The sequence below is a fragment of the Hibiscus syriacus genome, unplaced genomic scaffold (genome assembly GCF_006381635.1).
Source record: "Hibiscus syriacus cultivar Baekdansim isolate YM2019G1 unplaced genomic scaffold, ASM638163v2 tig00009009_pilon, whole genome shotgun sequence".
Lineage (NCBI taxonomy): Eukaryota > Viridiplantae > Streptophyta > Magnoliopsida > Malvales > Malvaceae > Hibiscus > Hibiscus syriacus.
This window is the reverse complement of record NW_024062181.1, coordinates 1,624,007-1,641,784: the sequence shown is the minus strand read 5'-3', so window position 1 is coordinate 1,641,784 and position 17,778 is coordinate 1,624,007. Positions and strand designations below refer to the sequence as shown.

At 33.5% G+C, this 17,778-nt stretch overlaps 3 protein-coding genes across 6 annotated transcripts; all 3 read right to left on the bottom strand.

Moving 5' to 3' along the window:
• Positions 1–4,592: 4,592 nt before the first annotated feature.
• LOC120202970 (protein SRC2 homolog) lies at positions 4,593–5,791 on the bottom strand. Its single transcript, XM_039203340.1, has one exon. The coding sequence runs from the start codon at positions 5,531–5,533 to the stop codon at positions 4,739–4,741; it is 795 nt and encodes a 264-aa protein (XP_039059271.1). The 5' UTR covers positions 5,534–5,791; the 3' UTR covers positions 4,593–4,738.
• A 1,519-nt stretch (positions 5,792–7,310) lies between these two features.
• Positions 7,311–7,841, bottom strand: LOC120202787 (protein SRC2 homolog). The gene is made up of 2 exons (XM_039203158.1): positions 7,513–7,841; positions 7,311–7,452 (listed from the first exon to the last, which is right to left on the bottom strand). The coding sequence occupies exons 1-2, from the start codon at positions 7,839–7,841 to the stop codon at positions 7,311–7,313; spliced, it is 471 nt and encodes a 156-aa protein (XP_039059089.1).
• Positions 7,842–7,965: 124 nt separating this feature from the next.
• On the bottom strand, positions 7,966–15,171 carry LOC120202967 (acyl-CoA-binding domain-containing protein 4-like). Of its 4 annotated transcripts, none has more exons than XM_039203335.1 (19): positions 15,050–15,102; positions 14,266–14,413; positions 13,846–13,916; positions 13,111–13,174; positions 12,943–13,014; positions 12,428–12,622; positions 12,259–12,336; positions 11,863–11,973; positions 11,617–11,683; positions 11,445–11,506; positions 10,851–10,990; positions 10,203–10,329; positions 10,001–10,115; positions 9,727–9,815; positions 9,173–9,256; positions 8,925–9,092; positions 8,559–8,714; positions 8,417–8,476; positions 7,966–8,206 (listed from the first exon to the last, which is right to left on the bottom strand). In XM_039203335.1, the coding sequence occupies exons 1-19, from the start codon at positions 15,064–15,066 to the stop codon at positions 8,012–8,014; spliced, it is 2,019 nt and encodes a 672-aa protein (XP_039059266.1). In that variant the 5' UTR covers positions 15,067–15,102; the 3' UTR covers positions 7,966–8,011. The 4 variants fall into 4 exon arrangements, with proteins under 4 accessions (XP_039059266.1, XP_039059267.1, XP_039059269.1 ...); XM_039203336.1 differs by having other exon boundaries at positions 12,428–12,565; XM_039203338.1 differs by lacking the exon at positions 14,266–14,413 and having other exon boundaries at positions 14,902–15,171.
• Positions 15,172–17,778: the final 2,607 nt, after the last annotated feature.

Here is a 17,778-nt window from a genome sequence, read left to right as displayed (position 1 = left end):
ATAAATGAATATGTTTTATTTATATTTTAAATCAAATTTAATGCAAAATTTAAAATAAAAGTGAATTAAATATATTGTAATTGAAATGTATCATTTTATATATTTTAAATTAATAAATTATTTTCATTACATATTTTATTGAATTGAAATATATCATATCTTATATTTTAAAATATTAGAATATTGATCGGATTCCAATCTTATTTAACAACTCTATATTAAAATAGATTAATTCAATAAAATCAATTTTCATGTAAAATTTTCTTCAAATATATAATGAATAAATAATAAAATATACAATTTTTACTCTAATTGGGATATAAACAAGTCAATGCATAAGTTAAAATGTTTACTACGATAAGCCCTCAACTATCTGGAAAATTCTAAGTCAACAAAGCTCTTCATTATATTTCAATTATAATATATTAAAATTATTTTCATTTTTATTTTTTCATTAAAATGATTTAAAAAATAAATAAAATACATTCACATATTAATCAATTATAATATTTGTGTATATATATCATATTATCGTACTATTCAATTATTTCATGTTGGAGTTCTTATTAGGTCATTTTTCTTTTTCTTTTTCCCATTAACTATATATATTATGTCGTGATAGATTTGTCATTTGATTGGTGTAGCCTAGTGATTGGGGCATTTGCTTTCTCTTCTCACGTCTTAGGTTCAAACCCCACCAGTAGCAGTTATTGATTCAATTTATTTTCATTTCATTCAAGTGGTGACATGTGGCACCATTTGATTGGATGGAAAATTTATTAAATTAAATAAAAATATTAAGGAAAAAACCAATCACATAGTGGCACATTTCACCATCTGATTGAGGATTAAGTTTATTGAATTAATTAAAAGTTATGACCAAATTAATAAAATGTGTAAGTAATGAGGACTAATGTGTAAATTATACAAATTTTATTAACTGTAACGTCATCTTCTTCGTTAATATTTAACGGCAGGTGGCTTGCTTGACAATATTTAAATAGTTAGGTGACTTGATTGACAAAATTAAAAAATTGATGGTTAAAGTAAAAGGGATAAAAAGTTAGGTGGTCAATGGTATAATTTATCCTAAAAAATAATATTTTATAAATATGTTATTTTAATTAAATTACATTTTTATTTTTTAATTAATTTATAATTGTACGTTTAGTATTTTATAATTTAACATTTTATAAATTAATTTAATAGTGCTCATCGTTAACGGTGCTCATCCACGCTTGACGAGCGTTGTAGAATTTTTCTTACTTTTATGTTGATGGCAACGAGATTATTTCGTCAATTCTTAATATATTCTTTTTAAATTAAGTAAAAAATCGTAGTCGATAAAAAAACGACAATTGATTGGTATCTCTCCATAAGAAAGAGTTTGTCATACAAAAAAAAGAAGATAAACTCTAGATTGAAAAAGGTTCAACCTATTTTTCTTAATCTTAACTTAGGAGTATTTATAGTGATTTTAACTGTTTATGTTAAAATAAGGTCATTATAACTATTTGTAGGTCAATATACTAGATAGATCTTATGGTCAGATCTTGGATTTCAGTCTAGTATGTCACATGTGTATGTCATAGGTATTATCTATGTATTTGTAATTGACTCAAAATCTATGCCCATAGTATATGGATTCCTTAGAAGCTTCGATAAGCGAAGGAATTTATTCGAAAACTCTAAGCGACGGAGTATCGACAAATTTAATAACAATTCTTTGTATTTAAACTAAAACGGAATAGTTTTCACATAATATGTAAGATTCTTTTAAAATATTCTCTCTATTTATAATTATCAGATGCATACATAGTCGATAATAATAACTCTCTAAATAATTCACCTCTAAACTAATAATCTGATTTCTTGTTAATATCTTTGTTCAAAGGGAAGGGCATTTTTTGTTCCTTAGATTGTTGTATGAGTTCTTCCATTTTAATTGATTTTCAGTAAAATTATAATTAATTTAATATCTTATTTTTCATTTGATGGGAAATCTTACTTTGGATAATTAAGTTTAAATATATTCCTATTTAAGAATTAAGAAAAAAAATCATCAAATTAATTATTACTTTGGAAGATATTCATTATTCTAATAGAGCATGTAGTAGGACAAAGCTGGCAATTACTTATTTGCCCTTTCATGGACAACGATAAATGAAAAGTGTATCTATCAAGCCCAAGTGCTAACAAGTAGTGGCTTTCTTTGTTTTTTGCCCACTTGCTAAAAACTTACTATTATTCGTTTTGCATTATTGTTAAAAATGTGAACTTGATGTTGGAAAGATGTTTATTTTGAATTTTTTTATATAAAATCTGTTAATTTTATTAAAAATAAAAAATATTTTGAATTACGATGAAGGTTTACGATCAAATTCGTAAACTAAACACATAATAAAAATATTTTTCAAAACACAAAAAAAAACTAGTCACTTAAGATCATACTAGGACCATACAAGGAAAATGTTAAAAAACCTAACCAAATAAACTCGAACAAAAGGTAGATACGAACAGATCTGACTATATCGGTAAACGAACCACAAAAGGAGGTGAAACTGTTGAAAGACCATCAACAAACTATTAATCAGAATTGAGCGACGTAAAAATATTATTCAGGAACGCAAACCGCGTATCCAAATTCAATCTGAGGTCCAAAGTAAGAAAGATCAACATGATATCAAATAAGCGTCGTCATGATCAGTCGTGACGATGTCAAATCCAACCTTAAAAAAGAAAAAAAAAATGAAAACAACGACCAAACAAAAAAACGTGTCATAAAGGTAGATAAAATTGTGTCACAAAGATAGAAGAAGACTTGTCATAAAGGCAAAATTATTAAAAAAAAGAAACGCTATAATAAAGCAACGGAGAAACAATGAATACCGACGGTAGTCGACTAACACCAAAATTGATACCGCTATCAATCACAAAAATAAAAAAGAAAAGAAACTAAAGGTAACTAAGGAAAAAGAATTAGTGTGGGGTCTAAAATTAAATTCTAATCATTATAAAGATTGGATGTATTAATAATATGCATTCTGTTTATATAAAAAAGAAAATTTGAATTTGAATAGTAAAAATAATATTTCATTCGTTCCATTAATTGTAACTCTTTTGGTTTTTAAAATTATCCCATTCAAAAAATTTTATTAAAAAAATTAATAAATAACAACACTTATATTTTATTTTTTACTCTTATATGTCTCATTCTTTTATACTTATTAAAATAAATCTATTAATCACTTATTAGAGATAATTTTGTCATTTCTTTTAGTAAAATATATCTTCTAAAACTATGTGCATAGTCAATATGAGACACAAATTATGAGACTAAGAGAGTATGGATAAGGACAATGGTGGAGTCACATTGTATATTAGGGTGTCAATTAACACTAAAAAACTTTTGATTTTTTTTTATAATTTTTATATAAAGATATTTTTATTCTTTTTAATAATTTGGAGTTGTTAACAGATAATATTTGTTTAAAATATTTATCAGTCATTAATAACCCGTACATATCTTACAAATGTAATTACTATTCGAACTTGTATTCTGTATAAAGTATATCATTCTTTTTTACCACTAAAATCATTTGAAGGATTAATCACACTTTAAATTTCTAATTCTACCTTAATTAAGGGGAATAATTATTAACCCTTTAAAAAATAAATTTTCTTTCATGAACCACACAATAGAGCAACCGAATATTCACATCAAATTTGAATTTATCATAATCTAGTTTTAGTGATTTGATTACTTGTTTATAGTGAGGATGTATGAGAAAATACAATTTAATATAAGGTTAAGAAAAAGCGCAACTGAAAATGTTAATTTTATTTTAACATTTTCGGTGGAACGCTACCTAAAATATTAATTTTGTTATCTAAAATGTTAATCATTTTAACGTTTTAGGTTACAACCGAATATGTTATGAAAAAAAATAATATTTATGATTGCAACCGGAAACGTTAAGAAATTAATATATTATTTAGGAAAAATGTTAAAAGATTAACATTTTAGGTAACGTCTTATCGAAAATGTTATAAATTATTAACATTTTTAATTACGCATTTTCTTAGGCTTATATTAGATTAGCGTATAACAGAACTACCCTGGATGGTATTAAATTAAAGGTGATCATTCCATGCCTCAAAATAGAATAAATTCATACTCAATCCAATCCAAAAGGCGTTAAAATCAATGTTGCAGAAAAGGCAAAACAAATCACATATTTTACCTTTTTAAACCCCACAAAATCTACCTTTTTTTCTTTAAAAAGAAAATATAGATAAATGCGGTGTGAGATCTTCATATATATATATATATATATATGATATCTCAATCGGCTCGAAACTACAAGCTACAAGATTGGAAGATGGCCTTTGTAAAATGTGTACCACAATCGAGAAAACAACAATCTATACTCTACACGAATCAAACTATTATAGTGATTAAGAAATTTGTTATTATCACTTGAAATACCAAGTTCGAACACTGTGTATATTATTATTATTACTTAAAATCTCAAGTTCGAACATTGCATATATTGGAGTATAAACAATTATTGTCAAAGAATTAAAAATTATTAAACATACACTACATGGTATACACCACGTATTTATATATATATAAAAACTATACATATAAATATTTATATTTAATTAATTATGTATAATTACAGATTATCCTATGCCAAAATGTAAAAACTCAAAGCAGAGGGAAAATATTAAATTAAAAATCAAAATCAAGCCCATCTTCAACACCAGCTTCATAAGAATCTCCAACCATATCACCCATCAACATTCCGCCCAACAACCCACCCGCCAAGCCCAATCCTAACCCCGCTCCCATGCCGCCGCCGCCCTTCATCGGCTTCTGCGGTTTTTGCACCGGAGGGTATCCGAAATATCCACCGTGTCCCGGATATGCATACCCTTGAACCGGTGCGTGATGGTATCCATACGATGGATGTCCGGAACCGGGTTGAGGATAAGGATAACCCGCCGAGTGGGGTGGCGGCGGATATGCAAAAGGTGGTGGAGGATAACTAGTTGAAGGCGGCGGATACGCCATTGCCGGCTTCTCCGACGTAACCGGAAATTGTGAGCTGAACTTATCACCGAACTTGTAACCGAAATTCAGCACACCTTTAGCTTTTCCGTTAGGCAACCTGACGGCGTAACTCAAGTTCCGTTTAATCTTCCCGTTTCCGTTATCCTCATCAAGTAACTCCTTAACCGGAACTTGAACCGTACCGATATCTTTATCTCCGAGCTTACGTTCTGATTTAATATGAAACACGAGGCTGAGTCCGTTTCGGAGAACGGCGGCTTCGTCGACGGTGAACTTCAAAGAGCAATTCCATTCCGGATTCGGTCCACTGCCCTTGTCAACCGGACTCCTTTGACCCGAACGGTGATCGCCGTTGATAGAAACGACGACGAACACGTCCATCTTGGTGAAAAGATTGACGTCTTTGAGATCTTCTGCAGAGATGACATTGATTTCTAAAGGTCGAAACTCCATGATCTTTTTTCTCGGAAATCAAAAGAAAAGTGAAGGAATTAAAGCTGGTTGCGAATTGAAATCGGATTGATGAACAAAGAAGCGAAAAGGGTTTGTTTATATAGCGAGAGAAAATGTCAGAAGAACGAAAGATAATTGGAGAATCGTGGCGGTGCAAGGAAGCCGCCATGAAAGAGGGTTCTATGTGGAGAATCGTGGCGGTGTAAGGAAGCCGCCATGAAAGAGGGTTTTATGTGGGAAGCGGTTTCTAGAATTTGTTCTCCGCGTCTTCCAAACTATTTTCTGGATGATATCTAATATTAAAAGGTTAATAAATATACCCACTAATCCTTAAATTTTATATATATTTATTGAAATAAGCCCTTAAACTTTTTTTTTAAGTTATCCATATATGATTTATTTAGGGATGGCATGGGATCCGACCCGATCGAGTAGGGTTTTTAAAAAAAATCGGGTTCGGGTTGGGCCGCGTCAGGTTTTTTTTTAATGTGATTATCGGGTCGGGTTCGGATTTAGGGTGAAAATACCCGACCCGAAAAAATATATAATTTTACCTTATATATTTAGGAATAATTACAATAATACCCCTCTATATATTATTTTTTTCAATTAAGTCACTATTTTTATTGAATAAAAATAATATTTTTATTATTATTTCGGGCCGGGTCGGGTTCAAATAAGGTGTAATCTTATTTTGGTCGGGTCGAGTCTTGGGTGGAGGATTCTTTGTTCTCGGGTTGGGTTGGGTGGACAAAAAATCTGACCTAACCCGACCCATGCCCATCCCTAAATTTATTGATATGTTTTGAATGAAAAAACTATTTAATAAATATATATGACTTGAACCTAAAATAATCAAATTCAAATGAACTTGAAGTGATATTAATTTAGTCAATCCATTTAATATTATGGTATATACTTACTAAAATTTTAAAAATAAAGGGTAAAATATGTATTTAGTCACCCAATAATTTTTATAATTTTTTTGGTCATCTAACTTTTTCCCCCTCAAAATCTTACTTAAATTTACGTTTCAGATATCCATGGTTAAAAATAATAATTGTTGATGTAACAAATTTTTCAATGATAACATGAGATTATCTTATAGTCGCACATTATCATTATCGTTAATTTTTTAACGATAATTAACCAAAACGTAACTTGAGGTATGATTTTGAAAAAATAATTAAATGACCTAAACGGAACCACAAGAATAGTTGGATGATTCAATACTCAGATTACCCAAAAATCAATGTGGGAGGGAATCTTATTTGGATTACATTCCAATTTACAAAGTAAAAGGATGAAATAGTATTTTAATCGAACGGCGGAGAATCACCATTTGGGAGGTAAACAGCATTAGCGGTGATGCGGAAGCCGCGCATATTGTACGCGCGTATGTACGCGCTTTATCTTATAATTAAGCTATTGATTGCTTCGAGGAGAAGGTTAGCCTATGTTTTGACGTTTTGTTATCCACTTTTATTCGTATTTATTTTAAATTCATTGGGTATAATAATTAAAATATTTAAATTTGAAATATTTTTTTTTGCATAAAAAGTTTTAATTAAATATTTAAATTTATATAGTTATTAAATTAAATTAATAGAATATATAAGTATTAAAACAATATATAATTTTACTAAATTTTATAATTATCATGTCAACTAACATGTGAACCGTTGTATTAGCATCATAAATAATCAAATCAATATTGTAACGGACTAACGGTCAATGCTGAAAAAAATTGGTGAAAAGGCTCACAGTAGATAACGAATTAACGATAGCCCACGGCATGAGACGACGGCGGATACCCAAAGCTCCACCATGGATTAGGGGACGGATACGCCATTGCATACCTCGAATAAGTCGGCGGATACATAATTACAGGCGGTCGAACAGGCTTCCAATAACCGTCTCTGAACATATAAGTGATTCAAAACACCTTCAATCTCTCCGTTACGAAACCGGCGACAAACGGTTGAGCCACCGTCATGTTTTCATTGTAGCCATGAAAAAGTTCTTCGTTGACGGGGATTTCAACCGCGGCAATGTCTGAGTCTTCCGGCCGACGTCCGGAATTAAGACGGAATACGAGGCTGCGGACGGCGGTCTCACCGATGAATTTCACTGTGTGATTCCAATAGCAACTTGAACCACGGACTCCGCCGATCGGAGTTCTTTCCGAAGAACGATGATCACCGTTGATTGAAACGACGACATGAGCATCCGTCGTCGGAGTGAAAACATTAACGTCATTGAAAACCTCGGCGGAGTTAACATTGATTTCTAAAATCCTACTCTCCATTACATTCACTAATAACACTTTGTTTAATTCACTAATTAGACATCTTATTCCCATCACATAAAGAATAGGGTAAGTAGAGAAAAGAATTATTAGACCAAAAAAAAATTGATTAATGAGAAGGAAAAAAAAATTAAGAGATCAAGTATTTAGTTAGTCTTTTCCATGAACTTTCAGGCGTTGTCGTCAATGGCGGTATATTCCGATGGGGTGCCGGCAAGCCAACCCCAAACACCACCCGAGCCCTGCCTCTGCTCTGCATTTAAGGCAGCTTGTTCGGATGCGGCTTTCTGTTTTTGCAGGAGTTCGAGTTCTTTCTCTATTGTTTCCATCGTCTGAAGCTTCTGTCTAAGTTCCGCAACATCGACCTGTTGATTCAAGTGTTATTAAAAGACAATTACAGGCTCTTTCCGAAACTACAAGCGGAGTTATTGTATCTCGCAGGCAGACTGTAGCCGCAAAGCGTCTGAGAATGGATGTTTGTAAAAGGAAAACCGATTTCCAATGGCTGATTCGCTGAGCAAACGGATAAAAGTTGATTATAAGTTAATAGGATTGTTCTCTTGATTTGATCATACCTCTAATTTGAAGCATCTTGACTGCTCGGCAGCGAGTTGACCACGTACGGATTGGAGCTCCTAAGATGTAAATGTGATGTAGTGAGATAAAAATGTCGAAGCGAATGCACGCCGATGACATCGTAGATTAAGAGATTAGTACCTTGTACAATTCCAGGTTTCGAGTTTCGACTTCCGTTAGTTGTTGCTTTAGCCGGAGAGACTGTAACTTCTCCTCGTTGAGTGATGATTCCAGTTCTTCCTTTTCTGCCTTGAGTGTCGCTATAATTAGCTCGTTAGTCTTCTCACGTTCGGATTTCTGCGCATGAACTAAAACTATGAGACTCGATACAAGTTTTGCAGAGATCGAAAACGATTTTAAGATGCCACTTCCAAATGCTATGAATTATAACAAATCCACTCTATCAAACAGCACGCGTGTACTATATATCAGAAGATTTCTATCAGCAGATCTCTAATGAATTTAATTGGCTTTGAATGCTGAATGCACAAACAAAATATTACGTACTGTGGGCTTTGAGTCGACATTATCCATGAAAATTTCTCGTATTTTTCCTTCTAGACCAATTTCAAACTCAGACTGCGGATCTCTGGTAGGATTTGCAGCGTTACACACAGCAGAAGCACTATCGCTGACAGGAGCCACCGACTTGCGACTTGGTTTGAGAACATTAACCTGGAATCAAAACATAAGAACTCAAAACAGAAACAAAAAGATCAAGGAAGTCGTAATAAAGAGGCCAAAAGCGTCTCTACCTCACTGTTGTAACGCCCGTTATATCCTCCAAATGATACGAGTATGTCTTCACCGTTGAAGGAACCAACAACCAGACTCAACCCCTAAAATAAGAGAGAAATTATATTGTAATTTTATCGACCAATATACCACAACGAATGTAAATGGTTGAGTGTCAATACATGAACTTTACCTGCAACTCAGAAAACAAAAACAAAACACCTCTTTTGCCACGAGTAAATAATTATTAACATTTTTGTCAAAACAGTACAATAAGATATTAGCATTCCTCTTGCAGAGAAGTGCAACGTCCAAGAGTTCCAACTATTTCCATCAGGTGCAAAGCTGGGATTTATTTTAGGGGGACCAGAGGGAATTTACAAATTTTTGGAGGGGCCAAAGTCCTCTTACCCCATTGCATAAAGGAATAGGGTCAGCTAAAAAATTGGAGGGGCCAAAGTGCAATTTTTTCATTGGACTAATTATAATTGTACGATTTCGTAAGTGACTAAAGCGAGAATCTTCCACGTGCATTGCATTTTGAGTCAACAATGATTTGTAAAATGTAAAATACCTCACTGGCAAGAGGAATAGATCCTTGAACTGATGTCACAACCGACCAGACAAGCGTAGACATGTTGAGGACTATAGTTTCCGACGCTCCTGCAAGAAGAGAATAGCACAAACAACAGAGTAAGTAGTGATAGAAGTTTCTTCACACGATCAACGGATCCGTCAAGCTTTTTCGTATCTTCATTTCAAATGCTGACAGTATAAGCATTTACGGGGAGGTCTAGGTACAAGGAACAATAATGATATTCTGTTTGATTTTCGAGATAGACATTTACCGCTTTTGTTGTCTCCACCACCAGCAATATACCAGTTCTCCCCGACAGTCACACCCGCATGACCAGCTCTAGGTGTTGGTAACACACCGTGTTGTGCGGGTTTTGACCATTCCATCTACAAATCCAAATACATAAACGAATACAGATATTATTTCCCCGGACAAGCAAATGAGAAAAAAAACAAAAAGTTTAATTATCTTACAGTTTGCAAGTCAAGGACATGCAAATCATTGAAGAAAGTAGCATTTGAACTCCCACCAAAAACAAAAAGGTAGCGCTCTGCGTTTACTGCAGCAGCATGATCAGATCTCGGTGATGGAGGTACCCCCCTGTGTGACAATGAAGGCGAACAAATATTAAGAGTGACTAAGGAATATAAATTTCAAATGACACTCTTCCAATCTATATTGGTAACCAATGCCATTTTATCAAAAACAAATAAAAGGAATTCAAGCATGAGCAGTAATTTTGGATCACTACTTCATAATAAGCTTAATGTAACACTTTTACGAAATTTAAAATAAAGTACTTAACAGAAATGAAGTTGACCTAATTAAAAATTGAATTTTGATCACAACTTAATCTTATGAATCAGATTGAAATTCAAAAAGAAGATTCTTAGCTGGTACAACATTGAACCTTAAGCAGATTAGATCGCTAATGCTATGCAACAAGATACTAGTTCAATGGCAGATGTTGAGATTTTGGAAGACAGAAAATATTATTGCAATTACAATCTCATTAACGACTACAGAGGAGCCGGTAGAACATATTTAACAAAAAAGTTTAGACATCAATTAATGTGTGTGAAGGGGCAATGCAGGAATAAAAATGTCAAAAACAATCTTACGCGGTATCTATTTCATCCCAGGTCATGGTTTCTAGGTCAAGTATATATAGATCATTCAAGAGTGTTCGGTTTGCATCCTGTCCACCAAATATAACCAAGGTGGTTCCAACAAGGGTCACAGACTGACCTCCACGAGAGACCTGTAAGGAACTCATACAACGTAGGAAAAACACATAATATATTGGCAAAAGAATTTGATAAAAACTGTTAAGAAAATGGGAAAATATCGGGGGGAAAGGCGTATACAAGCACACATATGCAGCTGACATTTTTCCTTAAACAGATTTGGCTCCAACCTTTATCCAAGTATATTAATATGTGCAAAAAATTTCAGCCAAATATTGCCAGGCAATCAACATTAATACGAATTCAGTTTTCAGTTTCGTAAAGACAATTAAGCAAGGAAGACCAAGACCACAGGCAGTCTGGGACTATTTGATATTTCAGAAACATTAGAAAACCAAAGGCTGGTCTAAATCTTTGAGAAGAGCACAAAAAAACATGAAACACTAATTTTTCTAATTGTACTTTTGCAGAAAATTTTTAGTTGAAACAGGAAGACGGAGGTAGTAAAGAGGAAGAACAGATAAATACCGGTGTTTTGCCATTGGTCTTTAAGATTGACCATGTACCTGTTCGCAGATCAAATGCCTTCACTGCCATATGAATACAGAACAATAGAATAAGTCATCTAGAGAAAAGAGGAGACAAATGATAAAACCCTTCTAACTTTCTGAAATTACGATAAGGGGCCAGAAATATGTACCCTGAATAGTTTCAGAAGGATTTTTCATATGGCCGGCAATTGAAAGAAGCTTGTTCTCCCATGCTATCTGAGGGGAAAGAAAGCAAGAGATAAGAAGAAAGAGAGTTAAATAATAGTTGTAAGACAGACAACAGCAGGTACACTATGTTTCAGAAAACAGATTCTAAAGAGATGTACGCATTCCCATCAGAGAATTGATTTTGCAAGGTCAAAGAAAAGAATAAAGAACATCAGCTATCTACTAACCAATGAATGGCCAGCACACGGGACTATATTTATTGGAGATGGTGATTCCGCTGACTGAGGTCCAACCTTCGCATCAACCTTAGACCAAGTCCAACTTCGAAAATCTAGAACCTGAACCACTCCTCATATTAGGGAAAGCTATCATGCGTAGTTATACTGATGCATGAGTGTATAAACAAGAATCCAGGTTATCAAGACTACAGGATTAGACCCGAGTTTTCTAGTAATGACCTGGAAACTGAGAATTAAAGTTCAGTAAAGATTTTGTTTCAGGTCCAAAAGAATAGACCAAACTGAACTTTTATCAGGATATTTAAGAAAGAAAAAAAAACGCGCACACACAACAACACGGCAGGAAGCATGTGTATTGCATACTGATGTAAATGGTTTATTTACATGAAGGTCATTGAGGTAACGGCCATTGTGGTTTCCACCATATAGATACATCTTGTCCTGCACAACTGCTGCTCCATGCTGGCAAATAAATGTAAATGTGCTTAGATGAGGGCAAAGGCAAGAAAAGAAGAAGAAAGGACTGATATTTAAATGATAGATATGCCAATACTTGATATCGGGCTTTGGGACGTTGGCCACTTATTGGAGGTGAAATCCACAGATCGTATATGTCAACCGAACCAAGGCCTTCTGATACAACATCTTTGTCCTGAGTTTCTATCAGGTTACCATTTTCAGCAGAAACAGTCTTTGTCTCAGCAAAATAATTCCCATTCTCAGTGATAGGCTCAACATTTGAATAATGCTATGACATGCATATGAGTGGGTAAACGTAAGTAAATACACCAACAAGCTTATCAAATACAAGTATCTCCTATTAAAGCAGCTTGGCTTCTATCCTTCCAATACTAGTACCGATAAAAGAACAATTAACCATACAACAAAATAAAAATCAAATTAAAATATTTGAAAACTATGGTGTAAAAATTCTTCAAAAGTTGAGAACAGGCTACGAAGCAGAGTTATATGCAATTAAAACAGTAAAGTCACCCAACCAAAACTGTAAAGATAACAGACACTAAGAAATAGTAAAATCATACTAAAAAAACAATGAAAACATCTTACATTCATTTGTACATCTACAACAGGCTCCAAAACAGAGTTAGAAGCCCTTGAATACCATCCTGGATCTTCTTCCTGAACAAGAAATCATGAATGAGGAATAAAATAGAAAAAAAATAAAACTAAACGGATATACATGCCTAAAAATCAGAAAATGTTATTAGCCTGTACCTCCAATATTTTCACAAAGAGACGCATAGCTTCTGTAGTAGCCATGTTACCAAGCTGCTGCCAGCTGTATAAATTAAAAAAAATAGAGCTTTAGGAGAAAAACAATTAGAAATGGAAGCAGGGAAAAAAGGTTCTATGGACAACATACGTCTGAAATATAATAAGTTTGTGAACCAGCCAAATTCTTGTGCTACAAATACCCGAAAAAGAAAAAGCATCATATATGGCAGACTGAAATTGGACCAATCAGACCAGATAAATATACACTATGCAGCACAGTCCACAATGTTACCAAATATTGATACAACTAAAAACCATAAAACCGACATGACTATTGATTCACATCTCTACGAATCAACATTACTATCATTATACCTTTCTTGAGCAAATGGAACAAAACACGACCACTTTAAGCATAACCATACCAAACTAAAATATCCTAGTGTAACACGGGCGAAAGGTACCATCGAAGCACAAAGATGGACCGAGGGGGTCGGCGAGGCGTTCGCCCCTGAAAATTTCAAATTCTCATATAATTTAGGTATTTTCTTTGTATTTTCTATTGATAATCTATTCAAATAAAATTTTATAAGTTCTCCTAACATAAAATCCAGTGTCCGTCCATGCCTAAGCATACCAAACCAAACATAATAACTAGACTATCCCGTTACATACATACAACGAGTAACACCAGAAAGGTAAAAAACAAACGCACAGCAAATGAGATTTGCAGACCTTGTCCATTTCCTCTGTTCGACAGGATTCCACGAACTTGGTTTCGGAGCATTACAAGGACCTATAGTAGACTGTAAATCACAAAATAAAGCCGAAAATTAATAACCTAACGAAACATGACCTTCCAATTCAATAAAAAAAATATTCGATGATGAATTATCCAAGAGATCAACAATTCAATACGAATTGTCTTGAATTCAGAGTGCAAAACCAGATCTACTAAACCGAAACATAATAATCATATACAAAACAATCTAAAATACGAAAATCTTAGCTGAAACAACAGCAAAAAACAAGACATTACCGGAAATGCAACTAATACAAAGAGAAAATCAGCAAAAGCAGAACGGCGTGGCATCGGAGGAAGACTAGATCCAATGAAATAGATGTAAGGGAGATAATGAGAATGGTGAAACTGACCTGCTGGTATAATGCGTAGAGGATTAAAGCGACCTCGTTTGAGAACCTGGAGCTGATCTTGTTGTTGTCGAAATTGTGAGATCCGTCGAATCCAGCGTAAATAGCCGCCGCATAGAATCGATCCGGGTACGCGAGGCCAGTGCTTGTCCTCGTTTTTCAGGTTTTTATTTACAGAAACTTGTATCTATAATTATTTTTAGGGTAAAGTATAGTAATGGTCACTTAACTTTTATAAATATTTTATTTAGGTCCCCTAACTTTTAAAACTTGCAATACAATTCTCTAAAGACTGTAAATCACAAATAAAGCCGAAAATTAATAACCTAACGAAACATGACCTTCCTAATTCAATAAAAAATAATATTCGATGATGAATTATCCAGAGATCAACAATTCAACATACGAATTGTCTTGAATTCAGAGTGCAAAACCAGATCTACTAAACCGAAACATAATAATCATATACAAAACAATCTAAAATACGAAAATCTTAGCTGAAACAACAGCAAAAAACATGACATTACCGGAAATGCAACTATACAACGAAAATCAGCAAAAGCAAACGGCGTGGCATCGAAGGAAGACTAGATCCAATGAAATAGACGTAAGGGAGATAATGAGAATGGTGAAACTGACCTGCCGGTATAATGCGTAGAGGATTAAAGCGACCTCGTTTGAGAACCGGAAGCTGATCTTGTTGTTGTCGAAATTGTGAGATCCGTCGAATCCAGCGTAAATAGCCGCCGCATAGAATCGATCCGGGTACGCGAGGCCAGTGCTTGTCCTCGCCATTGTCGTCATTTCCTCCTCCTCCTCCTCCTTTTGATTTCCTTCTCCTCTGTGTTTTTCTGGTAGATACATAGATTTGGTTGGAAGTTCATGTATATACATATATTCATTTACAGGGTCCATAAAACTATATTACTAAATTACAATTAGTTTTTCAGGTTTTTACACACAAAAAAAATTATTTATAATTATTTTTAGGGTAAAGTATAATAATGGTCACTGAATTTTTCTAAATATTTTATTTAGGTCCCCAACTTTTAAAACTTGCAATAAAATCCTCTAACATTGAGTCTGTTTGCAATATGATCATCGACAAAACCAGCTGTTTAATTCCATTACACTACCATTAGTACGTTTGCGAAAAAGAATATTTAATTAATAATAGAATTAATTTTTAGTTATAAATTTATATGTTTTAATATATTAATCATTTAAAACTAATTCTAATTCATTAAAGTTTAAATGAAAATGAAAATGTAATTAATTCATCATTATGATTTGGTTATTTTAACAAATAAATAAAAAAAATTAAACCATATCGTATATCAAAGTTTGTATTTAAAATTTAATAAAATATTTAAAAATAATTTGCAAAAATTAATTGAATTAAAGTCGGTATTATATCATATCAAAGTTGGTATCAAGGCTAATATTTGAGTCTTGATTTTGCCCATACACTTCTGTATTTCTCGGTAAATAGGCAGGTTTTGGGGACAGCATGGATGCAAGCTTGTGATGGCTGAATCAATTATTTGAGCCACCTCTGCTGGCGGAAACTGCCTCTCTGTACATCCTGCATGTTACATTGACAAGCAGTTATCAGCACCAAGAATTCGGTTTTCGATCATTTAGACAGAGATGCAATCATACGAAACGGAAAAGCAACTAAAATACGATACAGTATATAAAAAAACAACATGAATGTAAAATGCGATCGAGGAAACATGTATGAATCAATGTCTGGTAACCAGAACACGATTTAATTCGATGTTTTCAGACAACTATGGCGCGTTCGACAAGACATGAGATGTATCCATGTTGGTATAAAGAACTGCGATAAAGAACGGGTTTTGAAGCAGCCGGTGGCTGGTAATCGGCACAAATTGATTCGAGAATTGACTCGACACTATTATACACAAAAGAAAGAAATAATTGAACACGAATCGAACATGAATACATGGATTATTTTGTGTCTAAAGAAGATTTCAATAAAAAGACAGGCATGAAGGAGTGGTCTGTTTCTGGGTTTTACCCTGTATCATGAGCAAGTGGCAACACATGATGTTATAAGCTCCGAAGGAATTTGTTCCCCGGGATTAGGGCCCAACCAACAGCGGGCATAGGATTGTTTGATTTTGGTGTTGTTGGCTTAGATTTGTGGATGACTACAGCGGATTAATTTAAATATGTACTTTGAGGCTAAATTTTCAAATCAGTCCCTTCTTTTTGTGTGTAATTTTGCTGAGTTCCCGGGAAATTTTTAAAATTTAAATCATTGGTTTAATTTAGTTTAGGTCACCCATTTAAAATTGTTTTGTAAAAAGTTTCACCAAATTTGTAGATTCATTTCAGAGGTGAAGGTAATATATAATTTAATTGTTTAAAATTTTAGTCTAATGGAGAATCTATTATGTGTGAAAAAGATTATCGAGAAATTGAATATCCCAGATAAAGAAACTAATGGCCATTTTGGTATCTATCGACTCCAACATATCACATGCTTCTGATCGTAAATTAATAATAGCCGGTGATAATACGATAACATTTCTTCAAAACTCGTTTAGGGTCTAAGACTGAGTTTATGGAGAGGTCATTTCCCTCACAAGTATAATGCATCAAGAGTCTAGTTTTTTTCACATACAATATAAATTATATTATGGAAGTATTAGTAGGATTGACCGAGGAGGTCGAGGATAGTTGCACGTGAAAATTTTAAATTTTCATATAATTTATCCCGTCCCTTCGATCCGTTCCTACTTGTAAAGACAAATAGCAAAGTTCAGTTAGAGTGTCAAATGCAGACTAATCAGGACTTATCTTGGTCTCCGATGACGAGATCGAATGGCTCAACAATTACCATTCACAAGTCCGGGAAAATGTTGGTATTTCCCTTTGTCTTATCTATGTGCAAATTATGAGTTTTGTTTCAGTAGACTCCCTCGTTTGGTGGTTACTGGTTAGGTTATTCGGAGATATTACAAGGATAGTCACAGATTAGATCAAATTTTTAAACTCACATCCTATCCGAATTTAATGGCAAAATGGCTGATATATTGTTATGGGGAAAAATTTTCAATATAAGCTACATCCGGAATTATTCTCATAGGGTGAAATCTACAGTAATAACATAAAGACTTCATAACTGCTTAGCGTCTTCAAGCCAAACTTAAAAACTCCAAGAGTGCACGTCGTCTTCAAACCGGAGAGTGACAACCTACCTGTTTCTGCATGGCCTAAAGACGCCATGCACTCCTGGAGTCTTTAAGTTTGGTTGAATACGTCATGCAGTCATATAGTCTTTGTATTGTTACTGTAGATTCACCTTAGATGAAGAAATCCCAATGTGCTTTATCTCGGTAATTTTTTTCCCACAACAATATATCGACAATTTAGCCCGAATTTAATACTCATTTTCATATTATTTAACTTAAATTTAAAAAAATCACCTAACTTAAAACTCCACTCAATTTTCATAACAAAAATTATTTGATTTGATACAAATAT

Coding starts and splice junctions, on each gene's coding strand:
- LOC120202970 (XM_039203340.1), bottom strand. CDS start 5,533: ATGGAGTTTCGACCTTTAGAAATCAATGTCATCTCTGCAGAAGATCTC.
- LOC120202787 (XM_039203158.1), bottom strand. CDS start 7,841: ATGGAGAGTAGGATTTTAGAAATCAATGTTAACTCCGCCGAGGTTTTC. Junction 7,453..7,512: donor AACATGACGGTGGCTCAACC/GTTTGTCGCCGG, acceptor TTATATGTTCAG/AGACGGTTATTGGAAGCCTG.
- LOC120202967 (XM_039203338.1), bottom strand. CDS start 15,156: ATGTATATACATGAACTTCCAACCAAATCTATGTATCTACCAGAAAAA. Junction 11,684..11,862: donor CGTGTGCTGGCCATTCATTG/GTTAGTAGATAG, acceptor CTTTCCCCTCAG/ATAGCATGGGAGAACAAGCT. Junction 11,507..11,616: donor TCCTTCTGAAACTATTCAGG/GTACATATTTCT, acceptor TTCATATGGCAG/TGAAGGCATTTGATCTGCGA.